This window comes from Leptidea sinapis, chromosome 38 (assembly GCF_905404315.1).
Source record: "Leptidea sinapis chromosome 38, ilLepSina1.1, whole genome shotgun sequence".
Taxonomy (NCBI): Eukaryota; Metazoa; Arthropoda; class Insecta; order Lepidoptera; family Pieridae; genus Leptidea; species Leptidea sinapis.
The window spans coordinates 5,067,101-5,093,402 of record NC_066302.1 but is presented as its reverse complement, the minus strand read 5'-3'; the positions used below and the strand labels follow the sequence as shown (position 1 = coordinate 5,093,402).

The 26,302-nt window shown below is 36.3% G+C and overlaps 1 protein-coding gene across 3 annotated transcripts in view; it reads left to right on the top strand.

Moving 5' to 3' along the window:
• Nucleotides 1–698: 698 nt before the first annotated feature.
• LOC126975838 (cholinephosphotransferase 1) overlaps nucleotides 699–26,302 on the top strand; it is a 38,010-nt gene continuing 12,406 nt past the window's right edge. Inside the window, exons 1-6 of one of the 3 annotated variants that reach the window (XM_050823878.1) lie at nucleotides 699–1,058; nucleotides 4,267–4,507; nucleotides 15,882–16,040; nucleotides 20,923–21,054; nucleotides 24,977–25,135; nucleotides 25,986–26,111. In XM_050823878.1, coding sequence (XP_050679835.1) covers nucleotides 847–1,058; nucleotides 4,267–4,507; nucleotides 15,882–16,040; nucleotides 20,923–21,054; nucleotides 24,977–25,135; nucleotides 25,986–26,111 — 1,029 coding nt within the window. In that variant the 5' untranslated portion in view covers nucleotides 699–846. Of the gene's footprint in view, nucleotides 1,059–4,266; nucleotides 4,508–15,881; nucleotides 16,041–18,839; nucleotides 18,966–20,922; nucleotides 21,055–24,976; nucleotides 25,136–25,985; nucleotides 26,112–26,302 lie in introns of all 3 variants that reach the window. The other 2 variants (XM_050823880.1, XM_050823881.1) reach the window with 2 other exon arrangements.

Genomic DNA, 26,302 nt, shown 5'->3' with positions numbered 1-26,302 from the left:
GCTCGTTTGTCCTCCTTTTCCATGTAAAAAGCGAGAAAATTATTGGAGAAAATTCGTACCTTAATTCAGAAAAATACTTTTCTGGTGTGCAATATTTTGTCGAAAACAGCTATCATTCTAACAATTTGTCATAAATTGAGATAATTTAAACTGTATTTATCTAAACTAAATTGCTACATTTTTTTATTCTTCTTGGCTAAACCACCATAGCAGTGTCGGGAATAATTAGTAATAATCTCTGGTAGATTCTCACGAAGCAAGTCATAGGAAACAACTCTTGATCAAAACTGTGCTGGATACAGCCGTACCGTTTACCGTAGTCAACGATAAAAAATTCATTATTTCGTCCACATGGACAATAAATTTTGTCCAATAAAATATAAACATAATACATATTACGCCTTAAAATTGTATCCAAATCAATGTATTAACTACCGTTATTAGTATAGTATAATCCAACGTAGCAGTCCTAAGCCGTTAAGAAATTATAGTAAGAAGTGTCCAAAGATAACATTCAAAAGATTTTAATATTATGTTTAGTAGACTATGATTGACTAGGAGCAAATGATTGACAATACCAGTTCAGAAGCTTTGACATTTGGCAAGACAATAGGCATTACAATTACAATTTTCATCAGTCGTTTAAGTACTGATTACTGACAACTGACAGCTGACATAACGCATGTTTTCAGATTTTACTTTTTAGACTTTAGTATTGCGAATGTACCACCTACTTAGCTCGTGGAATTTAGTAATTGCGATTTTGCAAATCAAGTATACAGCAATAAGTATCCGTCGTTATAAGGTTCAGTGATTTTGTGATAAATGTCGTGACAGTGAATTAAAATGCAGTTTTATAAGGAGAGGATTCTAAATGCTGCACAGTTAAAAAGACTCAGTGAACACAAATATTCGTGTACCAGTGCTAGTATTCTAGATGCTTGGCTACAGCCGTGGTGGTGCTGGCTAGTCTCAAAAACACCACTATGGCTCGCGCCGAATCTCATTACAATTTTAGGTCTAATAATTAATATAGTAACCACATTAATTTTGGTCTGGTAAGTACCTGTCATGCTATAGAAAATGCGTAAAATTGTGTCATAACCAATAGTGGAAGTTGAGGCGAGCGGAACGACTTTCATTTTTTACTTCATATAACATTTACTCAACTTTCTATAGACCTAGATTTTTGAGATAGTATGCGCAATCCAAGCAGCAGTGTAAATGATACAGTATTTTCATATATATCATCATAGCATAGAATGTGAAGTATTTAGTTTAGTATCACTCAACTTTATTGAAATAAATAGAAATCATATGTTTAGGAATATGGTCCCATAAACTTCCAATGTGCAAAAACTAATGTTCTTAAAACAGTCTTTGATACTAGAACATAGTCATATACATGTATAGAGGTATTTATACAATAGGTAATATAATAGTAAAGTATTTATTTTGTAAGTAATTAACTAAACTAAGAAATTAATAAGACTAATAAATACCTATTAAAAATTCTAATGTTCAGGTAAGCTAAACCTGTTCCTAACCTCTAGTTTGTTTAAAAAAAGTGCTGTCATTTGTTGGATATTGGACATACATATTAATAGAACTTATACAACATTATAACATTTATGTTAATTTGACAATAGCTAATCGAAATAACAATGCTCATAGATGACCTTGATTTCTTACTTATTTTTCTGTATCCACTTTGTTGGAAAATTATTTAGCTAACTCAATTGTGTTTTTGTACATCTGTTACTAAAACATCTTATATTCTGTAACAATTTATTCACAGGTTCCTCCTTCATCCTCCAATCCTTTAGGAATAGTTCATATTTAAAGCCAAAATTATATGTATATGTAGAGCCCATATATAAAGCCACCATTAACCATTATTAGGTTGACTGTTCCTTTAATAATCTGTAGGTACAGAGTTTTTCTAGAGATATATCACAAATCTAGAAGATTTAGTATACCTAGTTATTTTAATTTTAATAGGTAAATATAGCCTTGATAAATTGCACATATTTCTCAAAATTAGTGTACTTTAGCAGCTGTGTAGTGAGCTGCCCAATGGTAATGGTCAGCCCTAGAGGGATACTTAGGGCATCCTATATATATATATATATTAATTCTCACTATATTATATTGACTCATCACAACATCTCTGTAACCATAGGTCATAGAGACTTGAAATTTGCCAAGTAGAGGTGAGCCAAGAACAGATTTTACAAAATTCCATTTGCAAGAGTTTTTTTTTTATAATAGAACAACATCTGTCGGGTCTGCTAGTATATTATAATAATAATGACACAAATTATCTTGCCCCAAGCTAGGCATAGGTACAAGGCACTTATATATTTAATAAAATATATCCATGACTCGGAAACAAACAATATATACTACATTGCACAGTTTCTTGTTTAGTCTTGTTTTTGACATATCTAACAATAACTAAGAAGACATTGATCAAAAACTTATACACACACATCGATTACTTAATGCTTTTATACATTAAGTATGTCTTTTTTTATTATTTTTCAATTTACTTAATGACAAATGTTAATAGTCAAACAAATATATTATGTCTTATAATCTTTTACAACCTGATGATCAAGATCCTCTGACAGTTGCAGATAACAGCTAGTATGTTATCATGTAATTTTGTTGGTGAGATTACTACCAACTATAACATTAAAATCGGTAAATACTTATCTCCTCACCAATGAATGACAAAATCCAATAAATATGAAACATTGATGTAGGTGACGCCTAACTAGCTAGATAGAACTAGCAATGCCTACTGTCATTGCTAGTTAGGCTACAAATCTTAGATCATTTATACATCTAGATAGACTATGACAGCAGTTCATGTCTATTTTGAGTGATGCATGCACACTAACACAAAATGTCATACAAATCGTGAGTGTAAGATGTAGCTAGTCACACACAGTAAAGTATTAAACCTGGCCTGTTTTCATTGGTTGTCTAACAGCAAGAGACTATCTAGACGCATAAATCATCTAAGCTACAAATATATATAATAATGATTATATTATATTATGAGGTCTATGGCACCTGGGAGCATACCTCAAATGAATGTAGTTCCTGAAAAATGTTTCAAGCCACAAACATCACATTTTAAGGAACTTGTGTTTTAAGTTTAATTAATATTAGTGTATTCCACACATGTAGGTTGCGCTACTAAGTCATGATGTCATTTAAAGAGTGACAGTAGGGCTGCCATTTTTTGTCAGTTGCAACACCTACTGTTTGATATTTTAAAAATAAATACAAAAAAAACAAAACAATAGTTGCCTCTGTTAATTTTTTTTTGTTGACTAGCTGACCCGACAGACGTTGTACTGTATATAATAAATAAAATAATGTTTTTATATGAATTTGTCAATAATATATCATAACATCAAAAATTACTTCGTAAAATATGCACCCTGCTGTCGTAATGAAATTGTTTCACAGCAGAACTGTCAAACCGTGTGTCAATAAATTCTCTCATAGAAATTATGTACGGACACATCAAAGGAAAAACAAATTTGTTGTTTTTATTTAATTTAGCAGCATTTTCCTATTTATTCACCTTTTAAACCTTCTCTGGACTTCCAAATAATTCAAGACCTAAATTTGCCAAATCGGTCCAGCCGTTCTCGAGTTTTAGCGAGACTAATGAACAGCAATTCATTTTTATATATATAGATAACAATTTTTATATAAATTTTAATAAGAATTTATAATAAATATTGGTAGGGTAACACAATTGTAAGGTTGTGGTAGGTTCTATGGGATCTTGCTACAGTTGGTACTATCATGCGAGATCCTGATCAGTTGTTAATATGAATCACATGACCGGTTTTTATGTGTTCTTAACTCAATTTCGACATGATTGTGGTTTGGAACGTTTCGTTTGGAGCGTACGGGTCACCTGGTGTTAAGTGATCACCACCGCCCACATTCTCTTGCAACACCAGAGGAATCACAAGAGCGTTGCCGGCCTTTAAGGAAGGTGTACGCACTTCTTTTGAAGGTACCCATGTCGTATCGTCCCGGGAACACGGCACAAGGAAGCTCTTTCCAGAGCTTTGTAGTACGTGGAAGAAAGCTCCTTGAAAACCGCACTGTGGAGGACCGCAACACATCCAGATGGTGGGGATGATATCCTAATTTGTGGCGTGTCGTGCGAAGGTGGAATTTGGCGGCAGGAATCAGTTTTTCTGGGAATACGTTCAAATGTGAGTGACGGCGCAGGTACAGTCCTGACGCGAGGCAGGAGCCCCCGCGCTGGGCGTGCGCCTTGTGCGCCCTGGGCGTGTTCGTCTACCAGAGCCTGGATGCCATCGATGGCAAACAGGCGCGACGCACGGGCTCGCAGTCGCCGTTGGGCGAACTGTTTGACCACGGCTGCGACTCCATCTCCACCGTGTTTATCGCGCTGGGCGCCTGTATAGCGGTGCGTCTGGGAGACTACCCCACATGGATGTTCTTTCAGGTAAATATTTGCTCTTAATAGTGATTTTCATTATTATAACACTAGAAATAAGGGATTGCTTGTAACTAATTCTAGTAGGCTTCATAAGATACATAATAGCTTTAAGGGTAAATGTATACATGTACTGGTCTATATATATTAGAAATTTGTATGTTCATTAAAAAACATGGAGAACTTTTTAAACCAGCAAAAGAACTATTCCATATTAGGATTAAAAGATCCAACTCGCCTTCTGATGCCATACTGTATAACAGCGCTTCATCAAAATAACGCAAATGTTATGTGTATTAGGGTATTTAACCACCTTTCAAAGAATATTAGAGAGATGCCTAAAATATTAATGCATAAAAAATTTAAATTATGGCTAATAGATAAATATTTTTATAGTTTAAAAGAATTCTTTAGCCAAAAATAATAGTATTCAAATGTAATTTTTGAGAGGTACCTACAAACTAATGTTTATTTTATATTATATCATTGAATTAAAGCTATGTAATGTGTATTAAGAACGTATAAGTATAAATTAAATATGATATTCCAACATTGACAATCAAATATTTGTATGCCGATATATTGGCGAATTGTGCTGTACACTAATTAATTGTTAACAACTATGTTACCACGATTCATACAAAGAAATCATTTCATTTCATACACTTCTAAAATAAAGTCCCAGCCACTGTTCAGGCGTTATCTATAAAGAAATTTAAATGTTTTATTAAAAAATGTCTCTGTCGTAGATCCTATTAGTCCACAGCTGAATATCTAAATGATCGGACAGCCTGGGACTAGATTGTAATTATTTTATAGCGATAGAAATGACTACAATATTGTATATTTTTATTGAAAAGAGCGCAAAAAAAGAATGTTAGGAGTGTTTCTTGCTCCGCTTCTTCTCTCTCAGAGCGCCATTTGTTTCCGAAGCAGTAGTAGTATCTAGTAGTTATTAGAAATGACACCAAAAAGAATTCTAAAGGAATCAATTTTGAGAAAATAAATGCCTTTTATGCTTTTTAAATTACCTTCTTAGCTGACTGCCTCGACGAGTCCGATCACATCACTACGTTCGTCACCATAAAAGGCATTTATTTTCTCAAAATTGTATCCTTTACAATTATTTTAGATGCCACTTTTAAAACTACCATCGCTTCGAAAACAAATGGCGCTGTGAGAGAGAAGAAGCGGCGCTTTCTATTTGCGCTCTTTTTAATAAAATATACAATAATAGTTATTACTTTAAAATAATCATAATCCAGTCCCAGGCTGTCCGATCAATTAGATATTCAGATGGGAGTAGTAGGATTTACGACAGAGCCATTTTTTAATAAAACATTTATATTTATTTATAGGTAATGCCTGAACAGTGACTGAGAGTTTATTATAAAAGTGTACCTATACATTTACCCTTAAAGCTATTATCGTATGCATGTACCGCCATCTCTCAGTGCAACCCTATGTAACGGTAGAAACACTGCACTAAATGCGACTACTTTAATTTTAATTTCTATCATTTTACTTTGAGAATTATTATAAAGATATATTATATAAGCCTATACGTCCACTCGTCATGGTCCTTGAAGCTGTGACGATAATACATTTTCCTGTTTACAAGTGATTTGAGTTTTCTTTAGTGTTAATTCCGCCAATATTTGTCTTTAAACAATTCGACACGTGTTTCGCCTCTACACGAGGCATCCTCAGGACGTGTTGTCACGCCAAAATCTGGTTTAAATTACTTTATTTAAAAAAAAATACATAATTTTTATCTGTTTTTACCGTAAAAACTGCTGAATAGCCCTACAGATTTTTTTTTCATGATTATAATGTGTTAATGTATCCTTGGATATCTAGCACATTTAAAGCTATTGTTTCACCAGTTCTTAATCTCTATTATTTAAATAATCAAATTATAATATAATTTTCATAACCTAATTCGCATGCTGTAGACATCAATCTGATAGACAGCTCCATAGAAACTCTTGGTAGTTTCACTCACAAGTCACAAATAACTTATACACATCAACGTTATTACGCGGCTAATTCAAACATATTTAAATGAAGTGTCAAGCACTTTTCTTACATGAATATTAAGAAGAGGTCGGGATATCATTTAGGTAACATATTATTGTCGTGCCAGACGCTTATATTTTTATTGTATTATAGCGTCCTAATGAGCGAAGTAGCGGGCAGCAGCTAGTAACTATTATCCCCATTATTCATAATAGTCTGCTAACTTAAAGCATTGCTAATTCTCACTCTGTCTTCTTCGATTGACCTAAGTCAGAATAAGAGAAAACACTCATTAGCGGCTGTTTAAAGTTAGCCGACCATTATGAATAAGGGGGTAAAAGATCAACGTATTCTTTGAGAAATATAGGTGACCCACGACATGCTGATTGTTGAAACAAAAACAGTCATTACAATGACCAACAATCCCGTTATATGCTAATATTAAATTAATACAAAAAAAAACTAAATCATTTATGCGTTTAGATAGCCTTTTTTTTATTTTTTTTTATGAAAATAAGGGACGAGACGAGCAGGACGTTCTGCTGACGGTGATTGTTACGCCCTAACCATTACAATGCAATGCCGCTCTGGATTCAAACCCAAAAATTCTGAGCGGCACTGCAATTGCGCTCGTCACCTTGACACATAAGATGTTAAGTCTCATTTACCCAGTAATTTCACTAGCTACGGCGCCCCTCAGACCGAAACACAGTAACGTTTACTTTATTACTGCTTCACGGAAAAAGTAGGCTCCGTTGTAGTACCGATAATCTAGCCGGCTTCCTGTGCAAAGGAGTCAAAAAAAAATTATGAAGTTGACAGTTAACCTCTATTTTGAGCAATGCACGCACACTAACACTATACAAATAGCGAGTGTAAGAAGTAGTTTGTCACGCACACTAAAGTTATAAACCTGGCCTGTTTTCATCGATTGCCTAGCAGCAAGAGGCTCTATGAAGACTTATAAATTATCTAAGGCTGTATCATAATTATATTAATTTCGACATGAACTGTTCACAATTAACAAGTGCAGGCCTTTCGCAAATCCTGTTGATTTTGCGAAACCGACGTTGATCAATATTGATAATATACTTACCGCTTTCAACATTCCATGTCATAATATCTAGTAATAAACCGTTTACGGCATTATTTACATGATCAATTATGTTAAAATATAAATAGGGAAATTTTTATACTCACTGTAAACAATTACCTACTCAGTCTGCCCATAAATACTGTTACAATTAAAAATAAACAAACTATACATATATGATACAGTTCTACAACAGTTATTTTTATCCTTAATAACCTTCATATATATATAAAAATGAATTGCTGTTCCTTAGTCTCGCTAAAACTCGAGAACGGCTGTACCGATTTGGCTAATTTGGGGCTATTTGTGGAAGTACAGGGAAGATTTAAAATGTGAATAAATAGGAAAATCCTCGGATATAAATAAAAACAACAAATTTATTTTTCCTTTGATGCGTAACCCGTCGAATTTATTGACGGTTAATGTGAAACAATTTTATTACAACAACAGGGTGCATTTTTACGAAGCAATTCTTGATTTTATGATATATTATTGACAAACTCATAAAAAAACTTTATTTTATTTATTATATACAGAACAACGTCTGTCGGGTCAGCTAGTAATTAATAAAAAAGCGCGTACACCTTCTTTCAGGCCGGCAACGCTCCTGTGATTCCTCTGGTGTTGCAAGAGAATGTGGGCGGCGGTTCACTTAAGACCAGGTGACCCGTACGCTCATTTGTCCTCCTTTTCCATAAAAAAAAAAATATTTTTCATCAAATTCAAATACCATTTCAAAGCTTATGTAGATAAGATTAGTGGGCCAACTTAAATTACCAAAGTCTGTAAATATTAGAGGCGCGGAGAATGTTCAAAATACTATCTTTGCGCCTCAATAAGGCTACTGGAAACCCAAGCGCTGGCAGCTATTTCGGTCAACGGATAAGCCTAACTATCCAACGCGGAAATGCTGCCAGTATTCTTGGTATGCTTTCACGTAATGATAGTTTTAATATTATGTAGTCATAGTATTGTAAATCTAATATATAAAATCTTGTGTCATGGTGTTAAACTTTGAACTCCTCCAAAACGGCTTGTCCGATTCTCATGAAATTTTGAGTGCATATTGGGTAGGTATGAGAATCGGACAACATTTATTTTTCATCCCCCTAAATGTTAAGGAATAAAAGTTACACGATTTTATTTTTTAATTATTTTGACATTTTTTAAATTTGATTATGAGTCAGCATTAAAAAATACACACAACTTCAAATTTTCACCCATCTACGATCAACAGTTACTTTTGTATCGCGATTTTAATATCGGCAATACAACGTTTGCTGGGTCAGCTAGTATAGCTATAATAAATAATGAATATACTAGGGTGCCGCTTCGCTGCGGCGTATATTAAGTGAAGCGAGGTAAACTAAGTCTGTGTACAAGAACTGATGCTTATAGATCATGAACATTCGAAAATGGTCAAAGGATAGCAGTGTTACAATTAAAACTTCCACCTGGGTCTTCCGCGTAGGCCCTCACGGGCCTCGGGGTAACTGTTCGGGGCGATGGCCCCTTTCAGTAGTTTAAACGCCGCCTGCAACTACAGGCGGGGCACTGGGTGGGACCGGTTGGTCCGTGGTGTTATATGTCCGGTGGTATCCTGCTGCAGTGCGATCGAGCCCGCGTAGTGTCGCGAGCGATCTGCGGACTGCGGCAGGGTGGTAGGTCCGTGGTTGGCTTGCGGCCGCCGGTAGTGTACCGGTGAACGCCCATTAGCCAGCGGCGAGGAAGCAGTCGTGTCCTAGGAGACTAGGTCACGTGGTAGTCCTCTTATGTACGGAGGTCGCCGTGGGTATGGCGCGATGCCACGCAAATGCTGGGATCGCGCTCCATCGGCGCGCGCGGACACAGAGGTGCTCAGGCGACGAACGAAGTCGTCCAGGCTCTCCATGCAATTATAACTTATTGTGACTTGATAATCGGCAAAATTTTAATATTTTTATTATTATAATTTATAAAATATAAATAGCGCGTGCTAATTTAGAATAATTTGTAAATCATGTTTGTTTTCAATTATAATAATTCAATGAAGTCGAAATTCAATTTTCTGTCTCGACAATAACCTAGATCTTTCTATGATTTCATTTTTTTTAATCGGTCCAGAAATGGCCGAGAAACAATTTAACACAGAAATCAATTGGAGTCACCCCGTATGAGCGCCGCTCGTGTCGCTTCACTCAATAAAAAAAATTTGGTATAAATTATCGAATAACGAGTCGATGGATGTTGGCTAATGTGGCGACCGTAGCGGAACGCGACGCGACAAATATTACTCATATCAGTGGCGTGATGGAGGAGTTTATCGACCCGTGAATATAACAAAGTATATTCTACTGTTATATAAATGCATATTATATAATTAGCTGACTAATAAATAATTAAAGTTGCATATTGAATTAATGCTTAGCCTCAACTGAGAAAGCGACATATTTTGGCAAAACAAAGTCGTTCACCGCCGTTAACATACCGGTAACTTTTTTTTAAATGATAATTAGGGACAAGACGAGCAGGACGTTCAGCTGATGGTAATTGATACGCCCTGCCCATTACAATGCAGTGCCGCTCAGGATTCTTGAAAAACCCCAAAAACAACGTCCGTCAACCTTGAGACATAGCTACGGCGCCCTTCAGACCGAAACACAGAAATGCTTACACGTTACTGCTTCACGGCAGAAATAGGCGCCGTTGGTAATAGGAGCATCTTACTGGTAAAAGCTTTAATAGCGTACTCCCTACTGAAAGGCAAAAACAAATTATGAATATGTCTTATTATTTGAATACTTATCTCGGTAACCTCTGGACTTGACTGAAGCGTGAAGCCGGGCGGGGGCCCGTTCCCCTCACCTGCTCCCGCTCGTCCTGTTGCGTCAGTACGGTTTGCAGTTTCATTACCGTATTAGGTACATGTCGTGATATTTTCGTGCTATCACTGCTTTATATTTGAAATTTTTATTGTTACGTTTCGACATTTGTTGTTTGTTATTCAGTTTCTGTTGTTCTATGTCGCTATTATAATTGTTCTACGAGAAAAATTAAATCTTTTTTTACTTAACCCAGATTCATTCATTGATTTTTCACCATAATAATAATGATAATAAGCATCACAACACCTTCGAACATCAATCTATAATACTGACAAACAAATCCTTTTTTTTTCATTTATTCGTAATAACAACAGTGGGCCTAAAAGAGCCTCTTTTGCACAGGATAACGGCTAGATTATTGGTACCACAACGGCGCCGTGAAACAGTAATATGTAAGCATTATTGGGTTTCGGTCTGAAGGGCGCCGTAGCTAGTGAAATTACTGGGCAAATGAGACTTAACATTTTATGTCTCAAAATTTTCAAGAATCCTGAGCGGCACTACATTGTAATGGGCAGGGAGTTTCAATTAACATCAAATGAACGTACTGCTCGACTCGTCCCTTATTTTAATAATAATAAACCCGAGTTATGCTTGTTTTGCACACCGTAACAAACCGACGATGTGACGTCATCGACGTGAAGGGTGAAAAGTGATTGCGAATTTAGTACGTAATCTATAAAATCTGTGAAGTGAGTGTATAAACACCGGTTTATAGTATATCTTGGGTAGTTCTCGGAGAATGTGGCACTTGGCAGGGAGACGGGTTGGAGCTGGCGCGGCGCCAGCAGCTATTGTCCAAATGTGGAGTCGACCGTCTCGAGACTAACGTTATGTAATTATTTCTGAACCAGTTCAAGGTCGGCTACTTCAAGGGCACACTGATATATACTATACTGTATCATGGACGAGTCAAACAAGAAGGACTCCGTGTCACCTTACATAACAGTGAGGCACCAAAACAAGCCGGTGAACGTGTAAATACATAGCCCGAAGCATACACTTACACTAATACAAGCCGATCGGCCGCCATTATGAGAATTTCCATCTTCTGTGACAGATCAATTTGCGTCGCAATAAAATATTATAAAAATGCCGTCGTGCGTTGTGAAAAAGTGTAAAAACAATACCATAAAAGTATTTGTGGATATATGATTATTTAGGGAGAAAAAATTGTGCAACTGATATACCCCGTAACCGCACACACACTAGCATAACGGTGCTTCACTTGCTAATATCACGGTCTTTCTTTTTTTTTTGACTAGTCCGTGTTTTGAATTGAATGAATGAATTTGAATGATTCTCTTTGTCGCATTAAAGTAAGCTGTTTTAAATTATTTATAAGGACTCGTATAGACCAACTATTTTTGCATTGGCAACAATCGTCGTGAATCATATTCTGTGTCATCTAACAAGCACCTAGGTTCAATAATTGTGATTTCCGCCGCCCATTCGCAAATCGATATAATATAATAATAATATTGACACACTTTTTCACACAAATTATCTTGCCCCAAATTAAGCATATATAGCCTGTGTTATGGGTTGCAAGACAACGATATATTTAATACAATATACTTACTTAAACATACATAAATACATATAAACACACATAAATATATATAAACATCCATGACTCGGAAACAAACATCCATATTCATCATATAAATGCTTGCACCTACCGGGATTCACACCCGGGACCTCTAGCTTAGTAGGTAGGATCGCTAACCACTCGGCTATACAGGTCGTCTATGTTTCTATATGTATGTTTATTATTTACCTTAGACCTTCTATGACAGCACGCTTTTTTAAACTATTATTTTCGTATACAGCTTCGGTTGAAGCGTTTGTATCACTGAGTCAAAACAAAATATTTATTTAAAGTTAATTGGTTTTCATTATGCTTCTACACATAAGTTTCGCAGTATTTCATTGTACCAGTGTATGTCCCAAGTATTGTGAAGACTGTTTACTTTCTGTGAAATACACAGAATAGCCGTCGTAGTGTCAGGTGCTGTAGACAGATATAGTCAACAACACTAACAATTTGTATCAATAAATGGGCAAAGTCAGTTTGTTGCCGATTCTGTTTATATATTCAAGATGGACCGACGATCTGGTTAAGATCGCTCGTTCGATGAGGGCAGCGCAGGATCGTCGTAGAAATCTTTGGGGGAAGACTTTGTCCAGTAGTGGACGTCTTCCGGCTGGTGATCAAATCAAATAAAAATCACTTTATTCATGTAGGTCACGGAACACGGTCACATTTTTAATACTTCTAAAGCTATTTTAAAGCACTCCTAATATTTCAATAATTATACGGTTAAAGCAATAGTTTTTCGTGTATAAATGTAATATATATAAATATAAATGTAATAAGTAACAAATAAAATAATTTCTTTCTTTCTTTACCTGGACGAACGAACCTTGCTCGGATTTTTAAGAAGGTACAAAACTTGAACAAAAAAAAAGTTATAGGACATCTGGATTCGAACCAAGGTCTGCTGCTTTCCGGATCACCCAATGTCCCATCTGAGCTATTAGTATTTTGTATATAGTGGCGAAATTTACCTTAATATTCTAATGTTATTGTAACAGTTTCTGATTAAAACATGGATAAAACTACATTTAAAATTGAAACTTTTCTAGATCGATTTCTAACCCTCGAAACTACCTGTATACTATATTTCATTAAAACCGTTTGAGCCGTTTCCGAGATTCATCAAGAATTGCTCGTTTAAAGACATAAGATGTAGGTAAGTGACGCCTTATTCAAACGAAAATATCATCACATAACATCTCGGATACATAACCCGCGGGCTATTTGCGGTCCCATTTTAAAACATTAAATAAAAACCTTAAATTCAACTATCATATTTTGGTACTGGGAACTTTCTCAAAAACTGTCAAAACAAATAGTGGTTTGGTTTTCGATTCAAAAGAATGGACAATTTTATCATTTGATAAATACTTGAACAATGCCTACTCGAGTTTGATAATTCGCTAGTAGTAAGGTTATCTGTGGAGTCATCCGACGTGCTGATAACAGTCCTCACCTGATCATTGTGGCGTGGTGCGTGCTGCGTCGTTGATACGAGCTATCGCTTGCCTCGCAGAAGTTAACAAAACGTTATCAAGTCTGATTTACTACTTACGTATTCATTCATAAGCGCGAAATTATATTTATCTACACCCACGCTCAGTTTTATATTTAAACAGCTCCTTTCCGTTTAAATATAAAACTGAGAGATAGAGTGAGAAACATAATAATACGGAAAAAAGCCAAGGTAAAGGATGCTCTACACTTCGCTCAAAGTCTCAAATAGAGATGGACTGGCCATGTTGGGAGATACGGTGATATCAAGAGACAATTTACACCACAAAATGGAAAGGACCGCAAGGCGTGAGAAGTAGAGGTCGCCAGGGCGCCCGGTGGCAAGACGAGATTATATCCAACATAGGGAGAGACTGGGTGACCATTTCTCAAGATAGAGAAAAATGGAATTCTTTGGAGGAGGCTTTTACCCTGAGGGGGTCCACATTAGAAGGAGATTAAATTGTATTAGTAGTAGATTTATTAAAGTTAATTAGTAATATAATTATAAAATATCAAACTAAGTAATTTTATGTAACTATTGTGGAATTTAATAAAGCTATTTTATAATTATTTATTATACACCGCGTTAAATCCTCTATTACAGATTCTAAAACAGCTTATTGCCAACATTAAAACACCCAACGTCCTAATAACGATTACATCTTCCAAACGAGTGTTGTAATGTTGTACTGAATTTAATTACAACACTCGTTTGGATGATGTAATGGTTACTAGGGCTGGCTTTTTTAATGTTAGCAGTAAGCTAACTGTTTCAGAATCTTTATCAATCTCTAGGGTGTGGATAAAGTCTTGTATGCAACTGTTGATACTTAGGTATTAAAATACTCATGTGATAATAGTATCACACTCGGCTTCGCATTATGTCATAAACCCACATTCGTGTTTTAAATCCCTTATTACTCAACAGTTGCATAAATAACTATTCTTAGGTGGTTCATGTCTAAGTTAAAATTTAAGGGCACGTGGTTCGAATGGTCTCTTATATTGTACTTGCATATTTTCGCATGATATGAATATATAACAAATTAGATATCTATATTGCCACCATAGTCTTACAATATACTAGCGTATCCACAAACAAGGCGTCTGAAGGAGAAGAACATCTCTTACGAAGATACATCAAGATAGAAATGGACAGTGCATCTATTGATTTTGATTGACAAGCCGTAAACAGAAAGCCACGCTTGGCATTAATTAGCTCCATAGTATTTTGAATATATAACTACTAGCTTACGCAAACACTGAATAATCAAAATTGATAACGCTTTTATCGGGCAGTGTTTTTACCAGTGAGAGGCTCCTTTGCACAGGAAGCTGGCTAGATTATGGGTACCACAATGGCGCTTATTTCTGCCGTGAAGCAGTACTGTGTAAACATTACTGTGTTTCGGCCTGAAGGGCGCCGTAGCTAGTGAAATTACTGAGCAAATGAGACTTCACATCTTATGTCTCAAGGTGACGAGCGCAATTGTTGTGCCGCTCAGAATTTTAGGGATTTTCAAGAATCCTGAGCGGCACTGCATTGTAATGGGTAGGGCGTATCAATTACCATCAGCTGAATGTCATGCTCGTCTCGTCCCTTATTTTCATAAAAAAAAGTATCATTCGGAGGCAAAAACTTGGTGATATGAGCCGCGCTGGTCACCATGCTTAAGGCCCGGTATCCACCAAAGCGGAGATGAGAGGAGAGAAGATAAACCACGAAGCTGCTAGGTCTACACCAAAGCGGAGAGGAGATGAGAGCTGTGCTTATAACAACGCTTTCGGGTATCGAGGCGCGGGGAGAATGCAGCGGGGAAAGGGGGTGGCGCCGCCCGGCCGCCCGCCTTCACGCATCTCCGCTCCGCATCGATCGATGCGGCACAAAATTCTATAGATAAATAAGATATCTCGAAAAAAATAGGAAATAACGATATCTGATTGGTTATCAAAATTCATCCCCTCTCCTCTCCGCTTGCTCTATTTCCACCGTAGCTAAGCGGAGAGGAGATGTGGAAATAACGAAATCTGATTGGTTACCAAAATACATCGCCTCTCCTCTCCGCTTTGGTGGATACCGGAACTTATAGTCTATTGATAATTTAGAAAAAAAATAACATGGATTAATATTGTGTAAGTCATGTAAAGAATTTGTAAGTACTACAATTATTTGGTTTTAATAAATCCTACGTTTCTTGTTGTTCTTCTTAGGCCAGGACAAGCTCTCCTGAATGATTGATGACTTCTGCCTGACCTTCAATAAGTGGCTTAAATATCCAATTTAAAATAGAAATCTTTATAATGTTCCAGTGTTTCTGTGCGATGACGCTGTTCTACTGCGCGCACTGGCAGGCGTACGTGACGGGCACGCTCAAGATGGGCCGCGTGGACGTGACGGAGGCGCAGTACACCATCATCGCCATCCATATCATCTCCGCCGCGCTCGGCCCCTCCGTCTGGGCCACCGAGGTAATGTGTGCGCCGGCACGTCCGCATTATGTTATTAAACATCCAACGACGTTTCCCAAACAACATTCGATGTTTTTCACAATCGATATTTCATTTGTTTCATTGTTCCAACACATAATACAACATTAAGCCCCGATTTCATTTATAACACTACAAACTGAGTTCAATAAAACTCAGTTTTACGTAAACGACATCGCTCCTGTGATTCCTCTGGTGTTGCAAGAGAATGTAGGCGGCGGTGATCACTTAACACCAGAAGACCCCAACGCTCGTTTGTCCTCCTATTCCATAAAAAAGAAAGTTCTAATGCCAGTCTTGATCTTGATTAAACACACAGCGACTTCACCGATATCTTTTGAGTGTGTTGACATTAACATTTCATAAACAATAGAATGTATTAAATGTGTGTCAAAACTGTCATCGATAAGAATGAGCAAAATCAAAAATGTTTCTATTACGATAACGACAGTGGCAGCTCTTGAACGCGATCCAATATGTTGGACGTCCAAAATTCAGCGGTTTGCGTTTATACGCGTCTAGGCTATAACTACGTTTGGTTTGTGTTGGTGAAATAAGAATTGAATCTGTAAACTCGTTAAGTATAATTAAAGTACTCGTAAGCTCGGTTCAAAGTGTTCTAATCTAGTTCAATAGTGAAATCGGGGTTAAGTTGTTCACATTTGTCCTAATGTATGTTTATCCCCTTCGTTTGTTGTTATCAGAAGTGGGATGAAATAAGACAGAACTGCATAAGCAGTTGCAGATGCCGAAAAATATTTTACTGCACACTTACATAGATCGAATATTTGATCTTTGATCATAATGTTATTGGTAGGACGTTCCTGTTTCCAACGTATTATTGCACATAATTCACTAAAATGTATCTTGTGGATATTGTGTCAAGGAATAATAAAATACTGAACCTTAACTGTGAAGACTGTTGAAAGTATAATTTCTCGCTTTATTTTGTTCTAAATGAAGAAAATTCCTCCATGTGTGTAAAATACTCTATTCCTTTGATTTCTTGGTTCTATCTCTGTCATGTCAAGTCGAAATTCGTTTGTATGTCATAAATTGTTACACTATAGGACATGTAAAAAACTATATTATGTACAACAGTGCCAAAGTTACAATGTATATTATTATTTCTCGTCACGTTTAAGTATATGTCAAGGTTCAAAATCATAATTATTTATTAATTTAATGCTATAAGACCACCTTAGCAGTTATAATTTATAATTATAGTGTCATATCAACATAGTATTATTATGTACATATTGATTTATTTATAATTGGGTATGTGGCACTTACGCCTTTTTTAAGTATCATTGTCATTAATATTAGTTTTTAAGTCAATAAAAGAATGGCGATTTTAATAAGGTAGGTACTAATCCACAGTCATTAAATATAAAAGTAAAGAAAGTTACTTTTTCAAGAAGGATGGAATGTAACTTTTAATGTTTGCGTTATTAATATGAATATTCGTTTATGTTATAATTATTTTATTTTAGTCATCTACCCAATTTTATATAAATTATCAATTGTTATTTTAACGTATCTACTTAGTTGTTTTATTACATTTAGTTATATTTTATTTAAAAATGCCCACATGAGACTTAATATATTATATAGATAGAGTACCTTAGACCTAGAGTAGTATACTATATAAATTATTTAAGTTTATTGTTTATAAATACAAGCTAAATTAATACACATTACATTATTTGTGTGGTAAATCAATAGTTATGATTGGATTATATCAGAAGTTCTTAAATTTGTTGTAAATGTGTGATTATATTATAATTTTATCTACACCCATGCTTTAAATCCTCTATTAAAGATTCTAAAACATTAAGCTTATTGCCACCATTAAAACACCCAATGTCCTAATAAACATTACATCATCCAAACGAGTGTTGTAATGTTGTACTGAATTTAATTACAACACTCTTTTGGATGATGTAATGGTAACTAGGACTGGCTTTTTTCATTTTAGCTGTAAGCTGTTTCAGAATCTTTAAGAGTGGATTCATATTATGGGTGTAGATAAAGTCTTGTGTGCAACTGTTGATAATTAGGTATTAAAACACTAATGTGATACTATTAAAACACTCTGCAATACCCCTTATTACACAACAGTTGCATAAATAACTATTACATATTGGAGTGTGTATGTTGATTTGGGTAGATCTGTGTGCTTCAGTGTTGTAGTAGTTATTGTTGATAAGTGAGTGTGCTAATGACACTCATTGATCAACGATGAGTGCGGAACAGGAATTAATAGACTGCACCCACCTGTACCCGATGTGAACATAATATAGAGTCATAGATCTAGTATTACAAAAAAATATTTGCGGCTGTTGCACTACATCGAACAGCCGCATTTTGAACCTACTTGAACGGTGCATTAAAAGAATAGGGGTGTCCCAGGCCCAAAGGTGGCGTAAGAGGCAACTAAGGGCATTTACCAGTGGGAGGCTTCTTTGCACAGAATACCGGCTAGATTGTAGGTACCACAACGGTGCCTTTTTTCTGCCGTGAATCAGTAATGTGTAAGTATTAATTGTGTTTCCGTCTGAAGGGTGCCGTAGTTAGTGAAATTACTGGGCGAATGAGACTTGACGTCATGTCTGAAGGTGACGAGCACGATGAGGTTTTTCAAGAATCTTTAACGGCACTGCATTGTAATGGGCAGGACGTATTAATTACCATCACCTGAACGTCCTGCTTGTCTCGTCCCCTGTTGGCATAAAAAAAACGGCGCGGTTCCGCTTATGACTATGTGTGCCTGGACTGTAGGTGGGGTCCTTCGAGATGCGGTACTCTCTAGGTCTAGCTGCCGTGATGGCCGCCGTACTCACGCTCGGATCTCTCGGCGCGGCCATTATCGCCGGTGGAGTGGGCAAGAATGGTTCTACTGTCGCTGTGAGAATCAACAACTTTAAGCCGTGGCAGTTATATTTAAAAACTTTATACAGTGTCCGATGTTAGAAACTATAAAAAAAGTATCTCTTATGATCATTGTTTTGGCATATAATTATGAATAGCCAATCGTATGCTATTTTTATGCTTTGAGTTATTACTTAGCCGCAAGGTTAGATCTTTGAAGATTATTTTCTACGTTGGACATTGGATAGATGTCAGTTTAACGTATATCTGTCACGTCATCGTTATACTGTAGCAGAGATAGTTGCGATTTAAACCTCACGCTGGTGAGGGTAGATTTAAATTTGTTTATGGTTTGTTAACTTTGCTTTCGGCATTGTCGCTAGAGTAAACAATCTTCAATTACAGTTACATCGTTTGAATAAAAGGAACCGAGTAAACTTATAAGTAAATTTTTCAAATACTGTTATCTGCTTTGGCGTAACTCTGAAGATTATTTACTCATTGGACGTTAGTTAACTCGTTTATGTAAACCCTTTTTTTTGTATTAGAATTGATTTACCAGTAGTATTATGTTAACGCTATCCAGACATAAAGTCACTTATCATGTGGGTTTTTTTAATGGCATGGTTTTTCATGTGAGTGCCCGGCTCCTGCCCTCTGTTTGGAGAGCAGGGCTCAAGCACTTTTGTTTATTCTTTAACCTAGAGGCCGGGGATCATCTGGGTCTTCACTCATTGTTCTGGTTGCACAACTCTCGTCATATTCATATCATTCAGTTTGTACTAATCAATTTAACGCGCTAGGGACTCCGAATAGAATACTCTACGTAAGCTAATATAAATTGTATTGTTCAGTACTTGGGCTAACGTCGGGGCTAGAAAAGAACGAGTATACAAATTGTAATAAAGAAAATTGATCGCAGATCGTGGGAGTACCCCGGTGTCTCCAAATATTCTCGCTGGCGGTCGCCGGTCAGATGTATTTTATCCTCAATTTCCTGACGACATTTCGCGATAAGGGATGCGGGAAAAATGGATCGACTGTCGCCGTAAGACATGATGACACGTGCTGAAGTGTCACCAAAGTCTATAGCCGAGATGCAATTAGAAAGTGATATGCGTGCGTATCTTTGAGATTAGCATTAAACTGGCCAATTCAGAAAATTTGAAAAAAAAAACGCTCTTATATTGATTATTTAATTCTGAAGTTTACCAAGACCTTAAACTGTAAACGGTAATATTGAACAACAGTCATAATATGTATAAGAAGCCCATACTAAGTAAACAATTATATATAAAAAATTCTTTGGCACAATTTTACAAGACTAATATTAACAACAAGTTAAAACAATGATAGCTGCGAAAGTATAAACTGCAGCAAATTAAGTAAAGATCAAAATAATGTATGGTTTGCTGAAAACTGCTATTGACAGCAATTGCATCTCGGTGTGGGCTCTCGGATGGTTGCCGTTACAAGTGTGAGGTTGTCTGTTTGTTCTGTGTTCTCGAACATTCAATTGATTATGTTGCGGTAGGCTCGGAACGCGATGGTAAGCATTTTACAATGTGATGAAAGTTTTTTTGAATACAATTTAATTTTTTTTCGTATAAAAGCTCGAGTTGTTCGCGTAACAGAGATTCTCTTATAATATTATTTTAAAGGGATTTCCGTTTTTTAATGTTGAATGAACGGCTTACATCGCATTGCTGTCTGGGACAAACGCTTGTCTGTCCCACCGAACTTTTAACCGTGTGTCTAACAATGAGTGAAGAACAGCTGATCTATTGCGTAATTTTATTGCAATCAGCCAAGCACAAACTCTTGGAACATACCAAATCCCTGGTAGAACATCACCAATGTCGATTGCAATTACTTACGTAATACCTACTAAGAGTGGCCCGGTCTGAATAGTAGTAATAACGGCATGTTGTTTTTGTTTTATTTTTGCCGAACGCCGCCGCCGACACGGACTTAACCCGCATGCCACGTACAGATACCGGCCATTCACCGAAGTGTTAACGTCTTGTCGAATTACGGCGTGGTGCTGATCAACTCGTTCGTCGTTTTCGGATACTTTAAAGTTATATTCGGGGGTGGAGTGGGGAAAAACGGCTCGACGGTCGCAGTAAGAATTTACATATAAGCATTGTGTCACTATTGCAATGTGGTTAAGCTAACGGTGGGCACGCGGTTTATGCATGCACGGGCGAGATTGGGTACAGGGGCTGAGGGGAGGAAGGGCGCGTTCCCAATTTGTCGTGACGACAAATAATCGTGTAGTTTTAAGTGTCGTGGCTTATATGTTTAAATGGAGGTGTTCACATATAGAACGACACGATTTACTGTCGTCTACAACATTTTTTGCAGTGACAACAGATTGTCATGACAGTGGGAACGGCTAGCACGACAGTCGTAAAACGATAATAAATCATTACGACTAAATCGTGACCGCAAATCTATCGTAGCCACGATAAAAATATCGTCTCGTCGTTTACACGTGTTAAAAACGTCAAAGCGACTGCTGTGAAACGATAAAATGTCGTCGTTATCCAATGGGAACAGCTACATAAGATAGCAGTTAAACGATGAAAAAATTTGACGACAAACAATTGTATAAATGGGAACAGCTACAGACGACAGTCGTCCAACGATAAATTAATAGTTACGACATAGTGGGAACGCGTCCTAAGGTGCTCGACATGTCCTGCGTTATCTCGAAACAGATTACAAAATGTAACCCAAGTTTTGTATGCTTGTTGACGTGAGTATCTGTCAAAGAACGACTGCTACATTATTCAATTGGTGATGTCACTATACACATGAACGCTTTGAGACCGAACCATTCATTATCACCGATCAAGTAGTAATGGATAGTCTCAAGGCAGATTAATTACTTGCTTGTTCAACTCTAACACATTCGATAGATTAGTTACCCATAAAAATTCAAGTAGCATTATGATCTTTTGTTTGATTCATTGATTTGTGTTACTTTTTCATGCTAAAGCTGCTGAATAGGTGTAGTAAACGATTTAAATATTTTAACAGGACACTCTCGTCAGTTTTTTATGTATGTGTTAAGTTACCGAAGAAGCGCAATTCGAAATTAAAAGCAAACGAATCATGGGCTAATCTATAGAAAGATATATATATCTAGAAGTTAATCTGCTTTGTGGGTTGTACGTAGGTCACACTAAAAGTTATGCCTAACCTAAAAAAAACAACATGTTATAACCAAAATATTATGTTTTATCGCTTTTCAAAATACTCTCCTTTATACTTTTAACATTTATCATGGGATCGAACCATTTTTTAAGACAGGCGGACCACAGATTGAAGGCAAGTTTTCTACGTGCTGATTGAACGCTATCACTGCCTCTTCGGACCTGGTAAAAGTGAAACCTCTCTTGCATACGTAGAGCTATGATGTGTCATAAAAAACAATTGACAGATGATTTCCCGCCTTTTTTTTATTACCGAGAAGGTTGCAACGTTTCAAAAAATATAACATTCGAAATTCAAAAAGTTCCGATTAGCTAGAAGTGCAAACCTTTTAGTGTGGCCCATGTATATAGGCAACACCCGTAATCTTTTAACAGCACGCTACTGTTCTGACTGACACTGGCATCGGCATGTAATAATAAGTTAGACATTGTGATGAATCGTTGGATAGTTGTCAAGCTGGAGCCCGTAGGTCATTGATTTATTCTCTCAGATGAAGCTAGAAAGCTAATGACAGTGCAACGCTGAAATAACAATTAATACATTTACTAATTGCCAACTCCACTTGACGCGTTTTTGTGATACTTCTTTGGACGCTCGAAGAGAGCGCATTTTCGTTGAATAGGCTTCAACCATAGTGTGAACCTCAAGCAATTTATAAGATGCAGGTTTACAACTCTACAAAATAGCATCTGTAGGAAATATTTAGTGGACGTGTATGAGTGACGAGTGACCGTATGAATGCGAACTTCAAATTCAACTTGAGTTACATTTTGGAAGTCGGGCTACAATCTATTCTCCACTTTTAACATGTTTTTCTAATATCTGATTAAGGTGAATGTTACCAACCATTGCGAAAAATTTGGAAAATATATTTTTACATTTTCAGTGTGATAAATTATTGTCAATATTTATCTAAAAACCCATTGCTTCGAGTATTCGTTTGAAAGCAAAAGGTTTACCTATTATTGTCGAGAGCTATCAGGTAATGTCTTATCTCTATTTTGAATCGGTACGGCATTGCAATCAATTATTTAAAATTTCATATTTTCATCTGCAATGCGTGCCCCATTTACCTTAAGCACGTATTAAATTAACACCCCGTTAGGTGTTAGTAACCTAAAACTGTGCGATGTCAAGATGTAATTGTTATAAGTGAAGAAAGAAATAATGTTCTACCCTCAATTATTTTATTTTTTAGCCCTTTATTGCCATTTGTTTCCGAAGCGGTAGTAGTGTCTAGTATATTAGTAATGACATCAATAAGAATTCAAAAGGAATAAATTTTGAGAAAATATATGCATTTTACGTATTGTGTCTGTATCTCAGTGTTAGTATTTTTCATATGAGCCACAACTAACATACATACATACATAGTAAACTCTCGTTCCGAATAATTGAGCATGTTTGTCAATTATTCACGAATGTAGTAATTGTCCGCTGGGTGCGATCTACCCGCGTCTCCCCCCGCGCTACTTAATTGAGTATTGCGCGTTCAAAACCTGTTCGGAGCTTAAAGAAACCGGTATTCTTCACTTACAACAATATAATTGAACGCACAGTTGAGAGGACAACTATGGAAGGCACACAAACGTTGTCTTTAAAGGATGTTTACTTATTAATTTATCTTCTTTTGCGACGAATGAACATATTTTTTTTTTTTTTATATGACATTTAATGTGTCTTAGTACGTTCGTTACTTAAACACATTTGAATTTTTTCGATACATGACTTCTGAAATGGTCTGGTTTCTTCACAGATATTTAATTATTTCAGTTCCTTGAGTTACATCCCTCAAGTATTGTTTGTGAATACGCCCTAATATTGCGCTTTTGTTGTCAGTTAAGCTTTGCATGAGAACTTGACTTTATATCAGCTTTAGCTTTTATGTTGCTTTTAATAACAATGATTGTATTGTTTGTGTGTTTATACAGTAACTCTCCTTTGAAAATAATTATGTACTCACGGACGAGTAAAAAAAGAAGGACTCCGCGCCGTGATATTAATAAGTGAATCACCTTTATGCTAGTGTGTGTGCGGTTTCGGGGGATACTAGTTACACATTTTTTTCTCCCTTACATAATTATTTTTACACTTTTTCACAACGCATGACGGCATTTTTAAAATATTTTATTGCGACGCAAACTGATCTGTTACAGACGATGGCAAAATCTCATAATGGCGACCGATCGGCTTGTATGCACGCATACACTTACCATAGTGTAAGTGTGTGCGTGGGGCTATGTATTTACACGTTTTCCGGCTTGTTAGTGCTCCACTTTTATGTAAGGTGACACTGAGTCCTTCTTTTTTTACTCGTCCGTTTATGTACTTTGATTTGAAAATAACTGACAACTTTTTTTCATAATTTTACTTGGCTTGATAACTTTATATGATCAGTTAGTGTGGAATGATTACATATTATGATATGAAATTCTCTGGACATACTTAATTTTCCACCAAAGTATATTATTGAAAAAGATGGTGAAGTAACAATATTGAAATCAAAATGATTTTAATGACCAAATGTCCAAAGCTAAAGATAAAAGGTTGTCATAGTCAAAATGCCCTTGAAATAACATTGCCGAATAATATTATAACTACCGTCAGTTTTCAAATTTTTGATAACCTTCATCATTCCAACTTGAATCGTTATAACACTGGAGATTTTTGTTTCCCGCCAAAGTGTGTCGCTTTCCTCTAATACACTAATTAATGGTTTAAATGTTAATTTAATTACCCTCACAATTATTTGGTATTATCAAATAGTTGAGTGTGTGTGTGTGGTCGTGAGAGCCCAAGTTACAGCGCCGGTCTCCCGCCCCCAGGGCACGAGCATTTTGTCGCCGGTGATCCCCTTCTCGTTCGTGGTGGTGCCCGCCTTCATCATCTTCCAGAAGAGCGAGTCCCACGTGTACGAGAACCACCCGGCGCTCTACATCCTCGCGTTTGGGATGGTCGCCGCCAAAGTAACCAATCGTCTAGTGGTATGTTAATATAATATATTATTTTGATATTATAAAAAAATGGCAGTTGTAGAGACTGCGAATAGAAGTGAAAACTTACAACCTTTAATATTAAAATTAGAATTTCAATTTATTTTTAATAATATTTGCAAAAACACTTTTTCAACAATGCATAATAATATACACATTGAACTATTCACTAAATCCATTCAATTTCACTTTTAAAATATACACAGAAAAGTTGCACAATACGTCAGCTGTATAGCTACAGATATGCTGCTATAAGCATATCGTTGACGTGAACTCACGAGATTTCACCCATCCAAAAAGTGTCTAATTATATATATTAATATTTCGGCAATTTTAGCACGTCGGTGACGCGAACCCATAAGATTTTCCCCTGCCAAAGAGTGCCCAACGCGACTAAAGAAGATTTCACTTTACATAAATTATCTTGCCCCAAACTAGGCGTAGCCTGTACAAGAAAACAATATATTTAATTAGATATAGGCTAGGCTGGGCTATATAATATTGACACACAACACAAAATTATATGGGCTGTCGATTTCTTATTTAATTACATAGTTGGACTTGATAGTCTAGCCTATCAGATGAGAGCCCCGTCATAATTCCGAGAATTAAGACGTTCTCATTACAAATGTTTCCTTCGTTGATTAAAACATTATTATTTTTTAAATTAATTAGTTAGTTTTGGAAATGGAAAATTATTCTAACAAACTCTGTTCATTTTCATAGTACTGTATATTTTAAATTTTTTGTATGTTTTTATTAAATAAAAAGATATTTATATTATAGATTTCATCAAAAATGACAAATGCAGCAGTTGAGCACATTAGTTCTGTCCTTTCAGGTGGCTCACATGACCAAGAGTGAGATGGAGCTGTATGACTGGTCCATGCTGGGCCCCGCCATGCTGTTTCTCAACCAGTACTTCAATAATGCCATCCCCGAGTACTACGTGCTCTGGCTGTGCACTGTGAGTACCAATATACGTAACTACAATGATAATAACGTAACATATACATGGGCAGAGGATATTGAAAGCAAGTTGAAAAGCAAGAAGGCCTGGCAATTAGTCTGGATTTAGCGAAGGCCTTCGATAGTGTATGGAACAAGGCGTTTCTCCCAAAACTTCCATCATTTGGGCTTTTTGCTTGGTTTGGATAG